At 32.8% G+C, this 14,822-nt stretch overlaps 1 protein-coding gene across 13 annotated transcripts in view; it reads right to left on the reverse strand.

Moving 5' to 3' along the window:
* Positions 1-14,822, reverse strand: part of FAM135A (family with sequence similarity 135 member A) — a 96,061-nt gene that overhangs the window by 46,656 nt on the left and 34,583 nt on the right. For 11 of the 13 annotated variants that reach the window (XM_025042611.1, XM_025042616.1, XM_025042612.1 and 8 more), the window contains 5 exons: positions 9,280-9,419; positions 9,101-9,171; positions 7,472-7,645; positions 4,230-4,356; positions 3,406-3,559 (listed from right to left, as the gene is read on the reverse strand). In XM_025042611.1, the coding sequence (XP_024898379.1) occupies positions 3,406-3,559; positions 4,230-4,356; positions 7,472-7,645; positions 9,101-9,171; positions 9,280-9,419 (666 nt within the window). Of the gene's footprint in view, positions 1-3,405; positions 3,560-4,229; positions 4,357-7,471; positions 7,646-9,100; positions 9,172-9,279; positions 9,420-14,822 lie in introns of those variants that run through there. The other 2 variants (XM_025042615.1, XM_025042614.1) reach the window with 1 other exon arrangement.

Consider the following 14,822-nt stretch of genomic DNA (forward strand, 5'->3'; position numbering starts at 1 on the left):
CCTATAATAAAGAACTACTTTAAGTCCACTTATTAAAACTGGTGACTATAATGATGTTTAGTCAACAGAGTTTTAAGGAAATGTTATCTAGTGCCTGCAATTTAATTTTTCTACGATAAAAATAAACAATGTTAATGGTTCAAAATATTCAGTAGTTTTATTTGGAATAGTTAATAGTATTTTTAAAGGTTCTCCTAGAAGATGCAGTCAAGAATAAACTAAAATTCATAATAAAAACAAAATATAAATAGTAATGAAAAATTTAAGGAAACACAAAATATTACCAATAAATATTTACTGAAGATCAGTCTTGATTTTAAAAATCCCTAGGAAACTGCTATAAGATATATATTGATACTTATATATTTTTCAAGTAACAACAAAAACTGTATTGTGCTGTTCTATTCATTCGTTCACTCATTCAACAAATATGTTTTGAGTAAATATTATCTATTAGGTACTAATAACTTTATTCTATTGCTATTATTTACTTATCAAAGTCTAGGTTTGCTTTTGAATTTTATTTTCTGAAAACATATATTAAGCAAATAACTTGGAATAAAGCTGACATTCATTTAGTAATTGACACCTAAAATTAAATATAAGGGCTCTTTTGATTATACTTTCTACATTAAATCCATAAGCCAAAGTAATATATATGAATAAAAGGAAGCCCTACCTGAGAAAATTAAAAAGCTTATAAATAAATGAATCAACAGACTGAAGTTAATTAGTAACAAAGTGCTAATATTGTCTAAGCTATGTGAAATCTTTGCCTTTGAATAGAGATGCTTGTTTTCTTTCAACATTACTTCCTTTTAGAAAAATTTTTTTTTAGGTTAAAATGTGGTTGGTTTTTTTTCTTTTCATTTGCAAATATAAACCTATTTGTAAATTACATAATGATAGACATCTTCCTTATTCAGGCATTTATGGGCCCATCTCATATATGACTCTGTACATTAAATTCATAGAAGCCCTGTCTTGCTGGATGAGTTTCTTTTGGTTATCTTGCTGAACAGATTATTTATTAAGAGAAAGGGAAAAGTCAAAAATCTTTAAAGACAGAGATCCTATTCTTTTTTCAGCACCTAGCTCAGTACCTGACAAATCGGGTGCTCATAAAAAGCCCAAGAAAATTATATCATTAAGAAGTCTTACTGCTGGATACAGATGAGAGGGAGGTTGGGGGACTGGGTGAAAAGGTAAAGGGATTAAGACATACAAATTGTTAGGTACAAAATAGTCACAGGGATATAAAGTATAGCATAGGGAATATAGTCAATAATATTGTAATAACTACGTATAGAGCCAGACTAGACTAATCAAGGGGTGGGTGAATCACTTCATAAATTATTTAAATGTCTAACCACTATGCTGTACACCTGAAAGTAATATAAAATAATAGTTAATGTCAACTGTAATTGAAGAAAAAGAAGTCTTACTCCTAGAGCTCCTTTACACCTTCTGCCTTTGGACATCTGGTTCCCTTCAATTTCCCCATCTTTTGAATGGAATCTGCTTTGTATATACAGCCTCAAAGCTAGTAAGTGACAAAAATAGCTCTAAACATGCACTTTTAAGCACTACAAGATAATGCCTCCATGAATTCTACAGCATTCAACATTGAAACTATTGACAAATTTTCTTATAGAAATGCCAGTACACATGGGTTCTAAGTTTAACACTGCTATTTTTTATAACACTACTTTTCAGTCACATGATATTGTCCTTTATTAATATCGTAGTTTAAGTTTTGTGGTCTGGTCATTAAACCTAAGCTAACCAAACATTTATGAGATAATTCTTCTAAGAAAATATGTTTGTGTTCCAAAGACTCAAATTAAAAAATATATAGAGCAAAATTTTTCCATTAATTGAGGATAAGTGAAAGCCTAAATTAGTTCTATTCTACAAAAAAAAATTCACTTTGAAATCAGAACAGTTTAAATTTGAGGCAGTAGTCTCTGAAAGGATTTTTTTCCTAAAGGAAATAGAAGGATTCTAAGTATATGAAATAGCAAGGAAAAAAAATATTTCAGAGAATAGTAATCAAAAGATTTTCACACTAGCATTTTGTCTTGAGGAAGAATACATGAGCAAAAAAGAACACATTTTCCTATCTGTGTACACAATGAGATTTTTGCATCAAGCATCTAAACAGTCAATTGATATCTTGTTTCTATTCAAGTCAACGATGTGTGAACTGAATAGAGTGAATAATGGAATTAATCAAATCCACTGGACTAGTTGCTGATAGGCAGTGGCACAATATTCAGCATTCTCACAGCTGAATTTAAGTGAGGTACAAATCATTACACTTTCTTACAATTCTTTTGTATCCCAAAATAGGCAATTATAAAAATAGGCTAATTAGTCTCAAACCTAAGAATTACTTTCAGTAAGTGAGTTTTTGAGTTTATCGATATTGTTAAAAGACTGAGATGTCTGAGGAACAAAGAAATAAATCGAGAACACCAATTAATTTAAGTAAAATTTGGAAAGTGATTCCTGATTTATTCACGTATATAATGATAAAAATAACTTATTCTAAAGTGATAATTAAAATTTTTTTTATGATGAGCTATTAGCTGGTATTTATAAATAAAAGCTTATAAAAGCTATCATTAAAAATCTAAATAAAAACTTATTTTTGCTAATCCCAGTAATTTATCTTCTGTGAAAATATATATGTAAAAGCATTCTGCAAACTACAAATGATATATAAAATCGAGGCAATATGTTTTTTATTACCTACTACAAAGTATATGCAGAAAACACTATTAGACTAAAACTAAATAATTTTTTAATGATTTAAATAATTTTCAAAATGTTAGGACTGAGTAATGTTGTTATTCTGACATGCGATAAAAGAAATAAGATCTGAGATAGCTTAAAACCAAATGTATATAAAAATGTCCCAAGTATCTATACTTTGTGAAGATTGTTAAATATTTGGAAGTATAGATTAATTTATCTTCCCATGATTCTGTAGATAACTACATTTGCTTTCTAGTATGCTTTCTGGTTATATTTGATGAGGAGTGTGTTTAAATTACTTGTTCATACACATAATTTAAACACATGAAATCAACTCTAGTAATTTCAGTTACAGTGGAATTTTAAATAAGTGTATATGAACATATGCTTTTAAAAAAAAAAAACCTATCAAGACTCATTTCAAACTTGGCACCAAGAAGTTATTTCTCAATATTTCTCAATATCATAGAAAAATTTTTAATTGCAGAGAGTAATTAGACAGAAAAAATGGAATTGAGAGAGAAATAAAAGTGAGGCACATTATGGGTTTAGTACATAAAAACTATAGCAAAGCTGATAACTAGCAATGTGAGAATGAAGAGAATGACTTGAACTATAGGAAAGGTCTGGCTACTTTTAACATACCCAGTTCTAGTTTCTGACAAGAGGGAATCTCTTCTGTTACCGTAATGAAGTAGCTGTGCAATCCCTTGAAGGCTAGCAGCAAAGTGGCACAAAGTGTATAATGAAAATGATAGGCATGATGTAGGAAGGAGTCTGCAATAATGAAGCTGCAACCCTAAATAAAGAATAGATTTGGCATTTAGACTGTTAGTAACCAAAACTCTAAAAATATTACATTTGAAACTTAGAGAAATTCAGGAAAAAATTCCTAAGCATTTACAATTTACAATTATCCTAAAACAAATAAATTCAGCAATATTTTAAGGAGTTGCTCTTGTTGATACAAGTAATTTAAACACATGAAATCAACTCTAGAAATTTCAGTTACAGTGGACTTTTAAAACGAGCAGATTAAATTTTGATTTTAGAAAATTTAAGATTCAAATTACATTTGGACTGAGGGACAGACACTCTGCTTTTATAATATAAGTCTCCTCTCCTTTTAGGAGTATAATGGCTATACTTGTACTACTGCAAGTTGGGTCTCAATTCTGGTAATCGTTCTTTGCAGGCAAGCTCCTTTGGCATGATTCTACCAGTTCTGTTAAGGGAACAAGTGGTACCAATAGCAAGTTAAAAGGCACTAGCTGTCAAAGATCTCTATTTGTTAAATTTGATAAAATCTTAAAGGAGCAGGTTAAGTTTTCACAATAGACCACTGGAACCAAACAATTTCTTAAGATCGGAAATATCACATTCACAGATAAAGCAGTAAAAAATAAAAAAACCCATTTCATTCAAAATAGGAGGAGAAGAAGAAACAGTTTATAAACATCAGTTCTTACATCTGGTGATAACTGTTTTGTGTAGTTAATACCAAAGACCACACTTTCAAGAGTAGGAATCACAGAATCTCTGTTTTGTGCTGGTGCATTTCTATTTAACCAAGTAGTCTTCACGGGGCGAGGAAAGCTGGAGGAATAAATATTACATTATTATTGTCACGACAGGCTATATGACTGTTAAATGTTTACCACAAAAAATCTCACAAGAATAGAATAAAGAGCAAAAGTTTTGCAAGATTATGATTTCTAAAGTAGTCTTAAAGTAATTATTCCTTTAATAATGTGAATTATTATGAAAAGACACAATGGATATTAAAAAAACTAGATGCTTGAGGTTACTTCTCTGATTGGGCTTCATGGATTCTAAAAGGATCCTAAAGATAAAACAGAGTGGGATCCAGACTAGCTAAAAGACAGATGAGAGTAAGTTTTCATTTGGAAATACTGGTCTGTCAGAACCGGTTGCCAACGTTATAAAGTTAACACTTAATCAAATACAGGTGCTACTTACAGAAGTAAAGAGCTCTCATATAAATGTAGAAAAAGAAAAATTACTAAATCTACTTGTTGCTTCTATTTCTCAAAAACAAGATATTTCCTTTCTCTTCATTAAAAGGATATGAACTCTAAAGATGATCTTTTTAAGTGCTTCAAGGCACCATCTCAATCACATATTATATGAACAACTGTTAATATTAACTTTACATTTAATATACCATAAATGCTATAGAATAAGAAGCCTACTCTGTTTGAAAGTTTAAAAATCATACATAATTTTATTTGCAAGAAAGTACTAGCTGATTAAAAGTAGGCCAAAGCATTTGGACTGTTTGGCAGTTTGGCAAAAGGGAAAAGACAGAAAAGTAAATCAATTTTTCCATAAGCAGAGAGCAGCTTTCATTTGCAAAATCAATTTGCTTTGCGAAAATAAAATACCTATACCCCAGCAAAGAAGGGAGTTGCAAGTCAATGGTAAATTCCGCTTGCTACGATATGCTTTTCAGAATTGAGTCACAAAAGTTGTACTTAAAAGAATTCAAATATAAGAAACAGGTTATGTAAAAAACAAAGAAAGAAAGAAATCCTAACCCCACTTACTTTACAAAATTGATTTAATGTCTATAGTTGGGTTGATCATAGACATTGTTTTAAATAAAAATAACATTTAAAAAGATAATACTGTAAATTAACTTTTTTTCCCATTTTGTTTAAAGGATAAAAAATCCACCTATAATAAAACTTCAGGAAAAACTTGTCAAAGCATAAATAGTGAGGAATGTTACCCTTAACATGACCCCTCTACCAGCACGCCACCACCAAACAGCTTTCCTTTATCCTTTCCTTGCTTCCTTTTTCCAACCTCTCATTTACAGGCAAAGAAAGGCAGGGAAAGATGTTGCTTTTTTCAGGGCAAAGTTCTAGCAGCAAGAGAGGAGATATCAGGGTTCATGGTAGCTAGGTAAAGAACAGAACCTCAGCTGTTGCAGGCACCTCATTTTCTTTTTTAGTCACTAACCAGAGCCAACAGTTAATCCTCTTGGCTTCTGATTCTGAGTCAAAAATGTCTTCTCCTTCCAGCAAATAGTCTCTAGGAGATGAGCTCTCCCTTTCTCCTAATAGTCTGTGGCAAAAACTGCTGCGTTGCAAGAGGAAGCACACATTTAACTCAATAGGATTAGTGATATGAATATACCTGCTCTATTCGCGGCTTTGAAAAGCAACATTAATAACCCACGCTAACCTCGGTGAATTGTATATTTTTCAGAAGAAATACTAAGCCAGTGTTATAAAGAAAAAGAAATGGTTGAAATAGTTTAGTTAGGGATTCTTACTGAAAATTAAAAATTGGAGATTCAGAAAACTACAGGAATATATTTTATAAACAAACTTTTAGCATTAAAACCTAACACGTAATTCACATAAAAGTAATACATACTACTTATTTGAAAGTTATATTTCAAAAAACCACTTTCTTTTCTGAGAAGTTTCATTCAGTTATCATGTTATTACATTTTAATTTATTCAATCAACACCCAAAAATTTTTTGAAGTTTATGATAAAATTATATATAATAGGAACACTTTTCTATTTACAGAAGTTATAGCAACTGAGAACAATCTCTCAAAGGCCTAAGATGTAAGACAAAGTTGGCAAAACAACTATAGTTACTTACTAGAGAACTAGATCTATAGTTGGCAAAACAACTATAGCTACTTACTAGAGAACTAGAACTAGAATAAGGAGAGCAAAGCAAGTCATCAAATAGATTTCTTCCTGGCCCTGTGCTCTAAAAGAAGTCATGGGATAACACAATGGAAGAGGTTCTTAACAGTTTTCAAAACAATGTATAGATATGCCACAGGAAGCTCTTACTTGTTAAATTGTGTTGGTCTTTTATAACTTCTGAAGATAATTCTACAAAATTACCTACTTCATTTTCTGATAAATTAATTTAACATCATAACCCTTAAGCAACATCCCTAGTATCAGTTGTTAGAATCAGATTTGTGTCAGAAATTGCATAAAGTTCACAAATCAAATTAATTTGAAGTCTTTTCATATAAGTTACTGATTATAAAAGTGTCCACGTGTGGCCCACACCACAAGGATGATGTTTTACTGTAAAAATTAAAGAGCCTGAATTGTATTCTTACATCAATGAAAGACAATTGTCTCCACATGGAAGTAGGCAGAAAAAAATAATTATCCCAATGCATTTATTATGATCCAGAATTTTATGTTCTTTTAAAATTATATCATGACACATAGGAACACTTTTAGTAAAGATCCATAAAATTGGTTAGTGACTTAGTAAATAAGAATTACTGTATGATATATATTTTAAAAATATAAAATTAGTCTATTCAGAGAAGAGACAAGCAAAAAACCTAAGAAAAAAATGAATATGCTTCTCTAGAGAATGAATAATTTTAGTATAACACTGCATAAAAACACAGGTATAGACTAAACAATGCTGTATGGTTATTTCTGAATTGCATTATTTTTCTTGGTCAATTTATTTGAGAAAGATTGCTTCATATTTCTGTAATAAAAAAGTTATTAATCTAATGTTCCCATGCTCTTAACTTTAAATATTTTAGTATAAAATGAAAGTATTTATTAAATAATTGTGAATTGAGAAATTTCTTTCTGTTTCAGTTATCTTTATCAAAGTATGTGTTTTCACTGTAAAAATAAAAGACACTACATTAATCAGGACCAGGGGTACTGGTTAAATTTACCTTATTAGTGGCTGGTGTAATGCAACCAAAGATGCATGGACTGTAACGGACACAACGGAAAGGTGGAAATAATCAAACATAACATTAACGTGATGATGAAGACCTCTATGGAGGCTAAAGTGCAGCTTCAGTGTTCGGCTACTTATTAGTTGCAAGGCATTCAGATCATCTGCCCTATAAAAAAACAACATATTTGCACCTAAGTACAGAATATTTTGTAGAGTAGTTTAAACTATTTAAACATTTAGTTACTTAATTATTTTTTAAAAATTGATAATGAGAATAATTTTAAAACATAACATTTGTATTAGAAACAATAGGAAATTTAACAATAAGAGCCTACCTATAGATTTCTATCAGCCCATGACATGGATTGTTTTTTCACTAATGTCCTTATAAAATGAGTCCTTTTTGATACTTCAGGAACTAATCTCATTTTATACTAAGTATTTCTTCCATAGAGATACTGTTTATTATAAGATTGCAGTATAACGTAGGTCAAATCCAATTAAAATAAATCTTAAACAATATTTAAAATTATTTTTACAGTACAGTACAAAATCTTGTCATTAAATGCTTCTTAGAAATAGCAAACCACTGGTAAATATTTCATTATAGATATTTAGCCTGTCATTAGATTTACACATACAAAATATATGAAACAATTCCATAAGAATTATATCCGAATATATATACATATACATATGTATGTGTGTGTATATACACATACACACACATATATTTTAACCCATACATACACACATTGTAACTATCTATAACTAATAAATTACTTACTCATTTCAGCTTACTCCACTTGTAGAATTCTGACTTGGTTTCAAAGAGAATCCCTTAAAGAAGTCTTTTTAATAAACAGGTATTACAGAGGAGCAGTAGCTACCATGTAAAAAAAATTCTTATTCCGCTATGATAGTAAAGAGGACACCTCAAGTAGAACTTTCAGTAATGGGACTGCTTAGTTATTTATCCTACGAGCAGTCTTAATTTATATACAATTTTCAAGAAGTGTTTCTACAACTGAAATTAAGAAAAAAAACCCTTCAAAAATAAAATTGTTAAATGGATCTGTGATTCCTATCTTAAATGAATACAAGCACAATTTGTCCCTAAAATGTATGTCCAGATATGTGGGCAAGTTCAGGGTAGCCAATCCTAAAAGCTCCTCAAGGGCTCTAGAAATTAATGAACTAGAAACAACTGCTAGGTGTAAGAGTCATCGGTTTTGACAAGTCTATCAAAAAAATCCCACCTAAAGAAGGTGTCACTCTCGCCATTAAAATATTAGCCAGTAATAACGTGGAAGAGAGCTCAATCATATTTAAATGCCTCATGGCAATGGTATTATATCGACAGTGCAATTTCTAGAGTTCAGGAAATCATTTCATATTTCTTTAACTTGTCTAATTTTGCTACCTGGAGCTCATGGAATCAGCATGGGCACAAAAGAGCAGGCTTAACCATTCTCATGACACTCCCTCAGAAGATAGAAGTAGCTTATAAATAAGTATGAAGGGGATAGGCTGGATTCTAAGAAGAAAATGAGGACTCTAATATTAACAGATAACAGTCTGAGAAACTAAGGATTTTTAACTGTTTGATTAGCCTACTTACGAATAATCTCCATCAGTGAAGTGTAGATCCAGGGATAACAGAAAACTCATTTCCTCAAGGGTTTCTTCAATCTGAAGAGAAATTACAATAAAAAGTTCTTTTCAAATATTAATAGAAAGTTAAAAATATGCCTTGATATTTTACAAACAATATTTAAATATATATGAAGAAATTTTTACCTTTTTTTCATCCAACAACATTTTAACTTTGAAGATCATAACATCATTTAAAACAACCTCCTCATTTTTATATAGAATTTGAAATGTTTTACTGCAAATCAGAGAATCATGAACTGAAGCTGGAAAGGCTAAAGTCATACCTAAAACAAATAAGATATACAATTGACAGATAAAAGAGCAAAATAAAATACAAGTAAATTAAGATTTTTACTTTAAAACACTGTAAGTTTGATTATATTACTCCAACGCCATTATCATTTTATATAGCAGTATTATAACATTTCTGAAAGTTTATTAATTTCTATGGTAAAAAATGAATGGACAAGTACATTGTAATAATTATTAAGTTGTACAACTTATCTTCATCTGAGAAGGTAAATAAGGTAATCTTGAGGTAACTTTTTTAAGAGTAAAAAATTGACATATATGCTACAGAAGAAAGCAATTTAGTTTTCTATAGCTTGCAGAGTAAAGAATTTGGTTTGTCTTTGTCCTGGTTGCTGAGAAGTAACCTCTAAATCCTTGGAATAAAGAATCTGGCTAGTTTTTATCTCTGATTCCTGAGAGGTAGCCTCTAAATTCTTAGAATTTCCCAATGACAGGAATGTCTCTGATATTTATGGTGGGCCCTGACAGTTTATGTTAATGAGGTAACTCAAGATGGGCCCCTAGATAGCTTCTGCATAGGAGATGATTACTCAGAACCAGAACGGAGTTGGCCACACCAGAAGACCAACCACGCGATTAGAGAGCTGAAGCTTTGAACCACAGATGTAAGCCCTACTTCCTGGAGACTGAGCCATGTGGGTAATGATCCAATCATTCTTGTGTAATAAAATGCCAGTAAAAATTCTGGACACTGAAGCTTGAGCTACCCTGATTTGCAATACTCTATATATGTTGTCATGTATCAATTTTCTGGGAAAGTAATGCATCCATGAGGAGAGAACAAAAGCTTCACAAATCCATGACCCTTCCAGATCTTGTCCTATGCATTTCTTCTTTTTAGACTGGCTCTGATTTTATCCTTTTGCTATAATAAAACTGTAAAACATGCAGAATGCTTTCCTGAGTTCTGTGAGTTGTTCTAGTAAATTATCAAACCTGAGGAGATAAAAGGAGCCCCAAATTTATAGCCAGCTGGTCAGAAGGAAGAGTAGTTTGTGGAGCCTTGAACTTGCAGTTGGTATCTGAAATGAGAGTAGTCTCTTGGAAGACCACATCCTTAACCTGTAAAGTTTGGTCTACCTCTGGGTTGTTGAAGTTAGGTGTCATGTTACTCTATCATCCAGAAATAACATGATGTGAGAAACAGTCAAAAAACTGAAAATGTTTAAGCCAGAGACAAAGCAAGGTAGGCATCTATCTCCTCAGGGCAGAAAGTCCAGAATCCACCTGGAATAGGAGGGTGGTTTGTCCACATGGAGTGGTGGTCTGATGTCTGAGCCTGCACATGGTGATGAGGGAAGCTTGGAGTGAAGTATCAGAATCAGCGTAGGGAGAGGAGGGCAATCTAGCTGGAGGGTTGACTTAGAGGGAGGCATTGGGAGCCCAAGCAAGGTTAGGAAGACAACTGCATGACAGGGCACCTATGCTGGGGGGCTGGAACGCAAATTAGGTGAGGAGGGTGTCCTTGCAGTGGAGAGCCTGGTACATGGTGTAGCAGTCCAAAAGAGATGCGAAAAACTTCCATATAGGGGAGAGGGTGAGTGTAGGCAGTGGCACCCTGACACACTCTAATGGAGCCCAAGGTGAAGAGAATATCCATTCAGATAACTCTTGGCACAAGGATTTAGCAAGTCCAAGTTGGGTGAGGAGGATGTCTACATAAGGTAGTGAACTGACATGAGGTGCTGAAGCCCAAGTAGCCCACAAGAGAGAGGAAACAGTGACAACAGGCTGGCACATATAAGGGACTAATCAAAAAAGAAAATATATTAAGATAAGAAGAGTCAGATTTCTTATTGACTGAAAAAGAATGTACACATATAGAAAGAAGATACAAATATAGAATGAATTCTGTGGTACTGGACTGAAATTAGAAATACTGATGTGAACTCATGGTTTTCACTATATATTTAGATAAAGAAAGACATGTTAAATTTGTATATGCATATGTAAATATATTCATGTATACATACATGTATTCACTAGCTCTGTCCACTCAAAAGGCCTAAGAACGGCACAGTCCCAAATATTGTTTTTTAAAATATTCTCCACTAAAAGGAACCAAGGCTTTTGGAGAAATGGCTGATGCCAGAGCTGGGGCAGAGATAGGACAAGAAAAGTCTAGGCCACCTTTCATATCAGAAAGTAAGGAAGTGCTAAAAGAATGAGGGACACATCAAAAGGACATAAAAGCTAGCTTGAAGAGGCTACCGTGGTCATATCTGGGATGAACTGAGCACCAAAATAAATTATGACAGTAATGGATTAACATCATTAAATAATATGAAAATCCATAAGTCTATAATGATATATAGAAATGAATAAACAAATCAGAAGTTTGACAAAGAAAAGGATACTTATTAATTGAAAGGGAAAAAGTAACTTTAGAGTGAAGTCTGACTTAATCAAATGATCCAAATTAACATCATCATAAATATAGAAATCACCTAATTATAGAAATGCCACCTAATAAAATAGGAACACAACCTAAAAGCAACAAATGAACAGGACAAACAAACAGAGACTCATGGACATGGACAATAGACCAGTAGTTACCAGAGGGTAGGGGGGAGGGAGGAAAGGGGAGATAGATGGGGTATAAGAGGTCACATATGTTGTGAAAGAAAGAAATCTAACCATGGGAGGTGAACACACAATGTAACTATATATATGCCTTACTGTTAAAATGTACAGCTGAAACTTACCAGATTTCATTAACCAATGTCAACATAAAAAAATAAATAAAATAAAATAAGAATGCAGCATCACTTCTGAGATATTCCTGTCAAAGGTGCATATCCTGAATCTAATCATGATGAAATCTCAGACCAATGCAAATTGAGGGACATTCTACAAATTAACAAAATTTTAATTTCAAAAGTGTCAGGGTCATGAAAATCAAGAAAGATGGAAGAACTGTTCCAGAATGAAGGAAACTAAAGAGACATAACTAATTACAATGTAGAATTCCATACTGGATCATTTTGCTATGAAAGACTTTATTGGGACAACTAGCAAAACTTGAATGGGTCTGATAATAGGATGGTGGTAATATATCAGTTAATTTCGAAGATGTTATTGGGATTATGTAGGAGAATATTCTTGTTTGGAGGAAATACATTCTGAAGTATTTGGGGCTGATGGAGCATCATGGTAGCAAACTATCCTTAAGTGGTTAATCTTAAATGGCTCAGGAAAAAAAGTTCTTTGTCCTGTACTTACAGCTTTTCTGAAAATTTGACATGTGGAAAGAAATGAAGTAGATCAGAAACTCAATTGTATATTTCAGAGAACAGATGAGAAAGGGAAGAAACTTTCCTCAATGGAAAGTAGATTTTTTAATGCACTCAGATAATGAGAAACTTGAATCTACTGCTTCAGAAAGGGAATGTTCCCCTGTTGCTCTTCCCTGAGGATGCTGCTCTAATGCAGCTCTCTCAAGTCAGGGCTGTAGCCTCTTCTTCATTCCTAGTACTACTGGACCTGGAGCTTCTTTGTTCCATACTGATGCTTATCTATTTGCAGGTACACCTGGACAAATTCACTATTTCTCTGCCCTGCCTTTCTGGCAAACTCCTCAAAAGATTATTTGGTATTTAATGTCTAATTCATCTCCTTCCACTCTCTCTTTGGCCTGTTTTGTGATAACCAGTCTCTTCAGTGGTCCCCAACGATTCTCACCTCTTGGTATTCAAATCCTTGTAAAATACTTCCCACAAAGTCCCAGGGTTTATCTGTGTAAATATAGCAGAAGTAACTGTATGATTTATGTGAATACAGTAGGAGGAACAGATGAAGACTTAAGAGACCTTAAGCTAGAGGCAGCAGCTAAACACCTTCTGGATTCCAGACACAAAGAAACAGGGAGATAATGTTTGTTGTTTTAAATTAAGTTTGTGAGTAAATTCTTATACAATAATAATTCACACTTTATCTGGACTTCAGTGCATGTAACTGCTCTTATCGAGACCCCTACCTTATGCTTTGATAAATGCAATGGTGAATTCTCAGACCTCATCTTACTCGACTTATAATAAGCATCTGACAGTTACACATTCTCTTATTCTTCACTACTTCTTTAATTTGGCTTCCTGGGCATCACATTTTTCTGGTTTTAGTCCTACCTCACAGGCAACCACTTCTTAGTCATTTTTCTGGTTTTTCTCTTATCCAAGAAGAAGCATAGCATAGTAGTTAATAGGTTCTAGCGCCAGACTTGCTGGGTTTAAATTCTGCCACTTACTCACTCTGTGACCTTTATTAATTTTTCTATCTTCCATGACCCACATGCAATTCTTCATTAAACCCCACTGGCTCTACCAACAAAATGTATCCAATATTTATTGAGTGAAAGCACTAGAAATGCTCACACATAAAAACAAAAAAAACCAAACCAAACAAAAAAACCCAAACACTGCCTTTAGGAATGCCCTAAAAGGGATTCTAGCATGGGACAAAAAAAAAAAAAAAACTGTATACAAAATAAATCATTCTAAATTGCTTTGGAATGACCATAATTAACCACCTGTGAAAGTTACCTGTATTCTCAATTAATATCAATATTTAAAGCTTTAAAAAAGATGTACCAATGACATGGTACAAAGATGTACCAAAGAAAATAAAATACTTCTCTTTAATTTTATTCTTGAACCAGGAACAATGGGCAAAGAAGTGCAAGTTCTTCTTAGTCATTCATTCACTCATCCAATCAACAAATATTTACTGAATACCTATTATATGCTAGGTACTTTCTAGGTGTTAGAGATATACAGTAAAATAAAGGAAATAAAAATCTCTTAACTCACGGAGCTTATACCCTAATGGGAGGGGTGACAGAGAATAAAAATAGTAAATAAGTAAATGATACAGTATGTTTGAAGGTAATAAGTGCTATGGTAAAAAAAAAGAGAGAGAGAGAATAGAGGGTAAGAAAGGTAGCAACTTTAAACAGAAAAGTCACACAATGTTTAACTGATAAGGTAACCTATCAACAAAGATCAAAACAGATTCCTACATACTCTCCCTACTACATGTTGTTAGGTTGTTACTCCTCCTTCATCCTAGTAGAGGTTTATTCCCTAGAGAGGATAAAACAGAAGCCCTCTGAACTGAAAGTCACCTGGCAAAACTGAGCATGAGAAAAAGCATACTGAATGCAGAGATTGGCATAATTTCTCCACTACTGGGCTCCTATAAGGTGGGCAATTAGATCTTACTCTCTAGGAAGGAAACAGACATGAATCTTCTCTGGCATTTCAAGAACTGTAAAGAGTCTAAGATTTTACCCTACCTGCAAGCTAACAAGTTAGCCTACCAGTTTCATGGATGCTGACAAAAGACATAAGACTCCTGGGTCAAAGACAAAGGATATTATA

The sequence above is a fragment of the Pteropus alecto genome, unplaced genomic scaffold (assembly GCF_000325575.1).
Source record: "Pteropus alecto unplaced genomic scaffold, ASM32557v1 scaffold7, whole genome shotgun sequence".
Classification (NCBI taxonomy): Eukaryota; Metazoa; Chordata; class Mammalia; order Chiroptera; family Pteropodidae; genus Pteropus; species Pteropus alecto.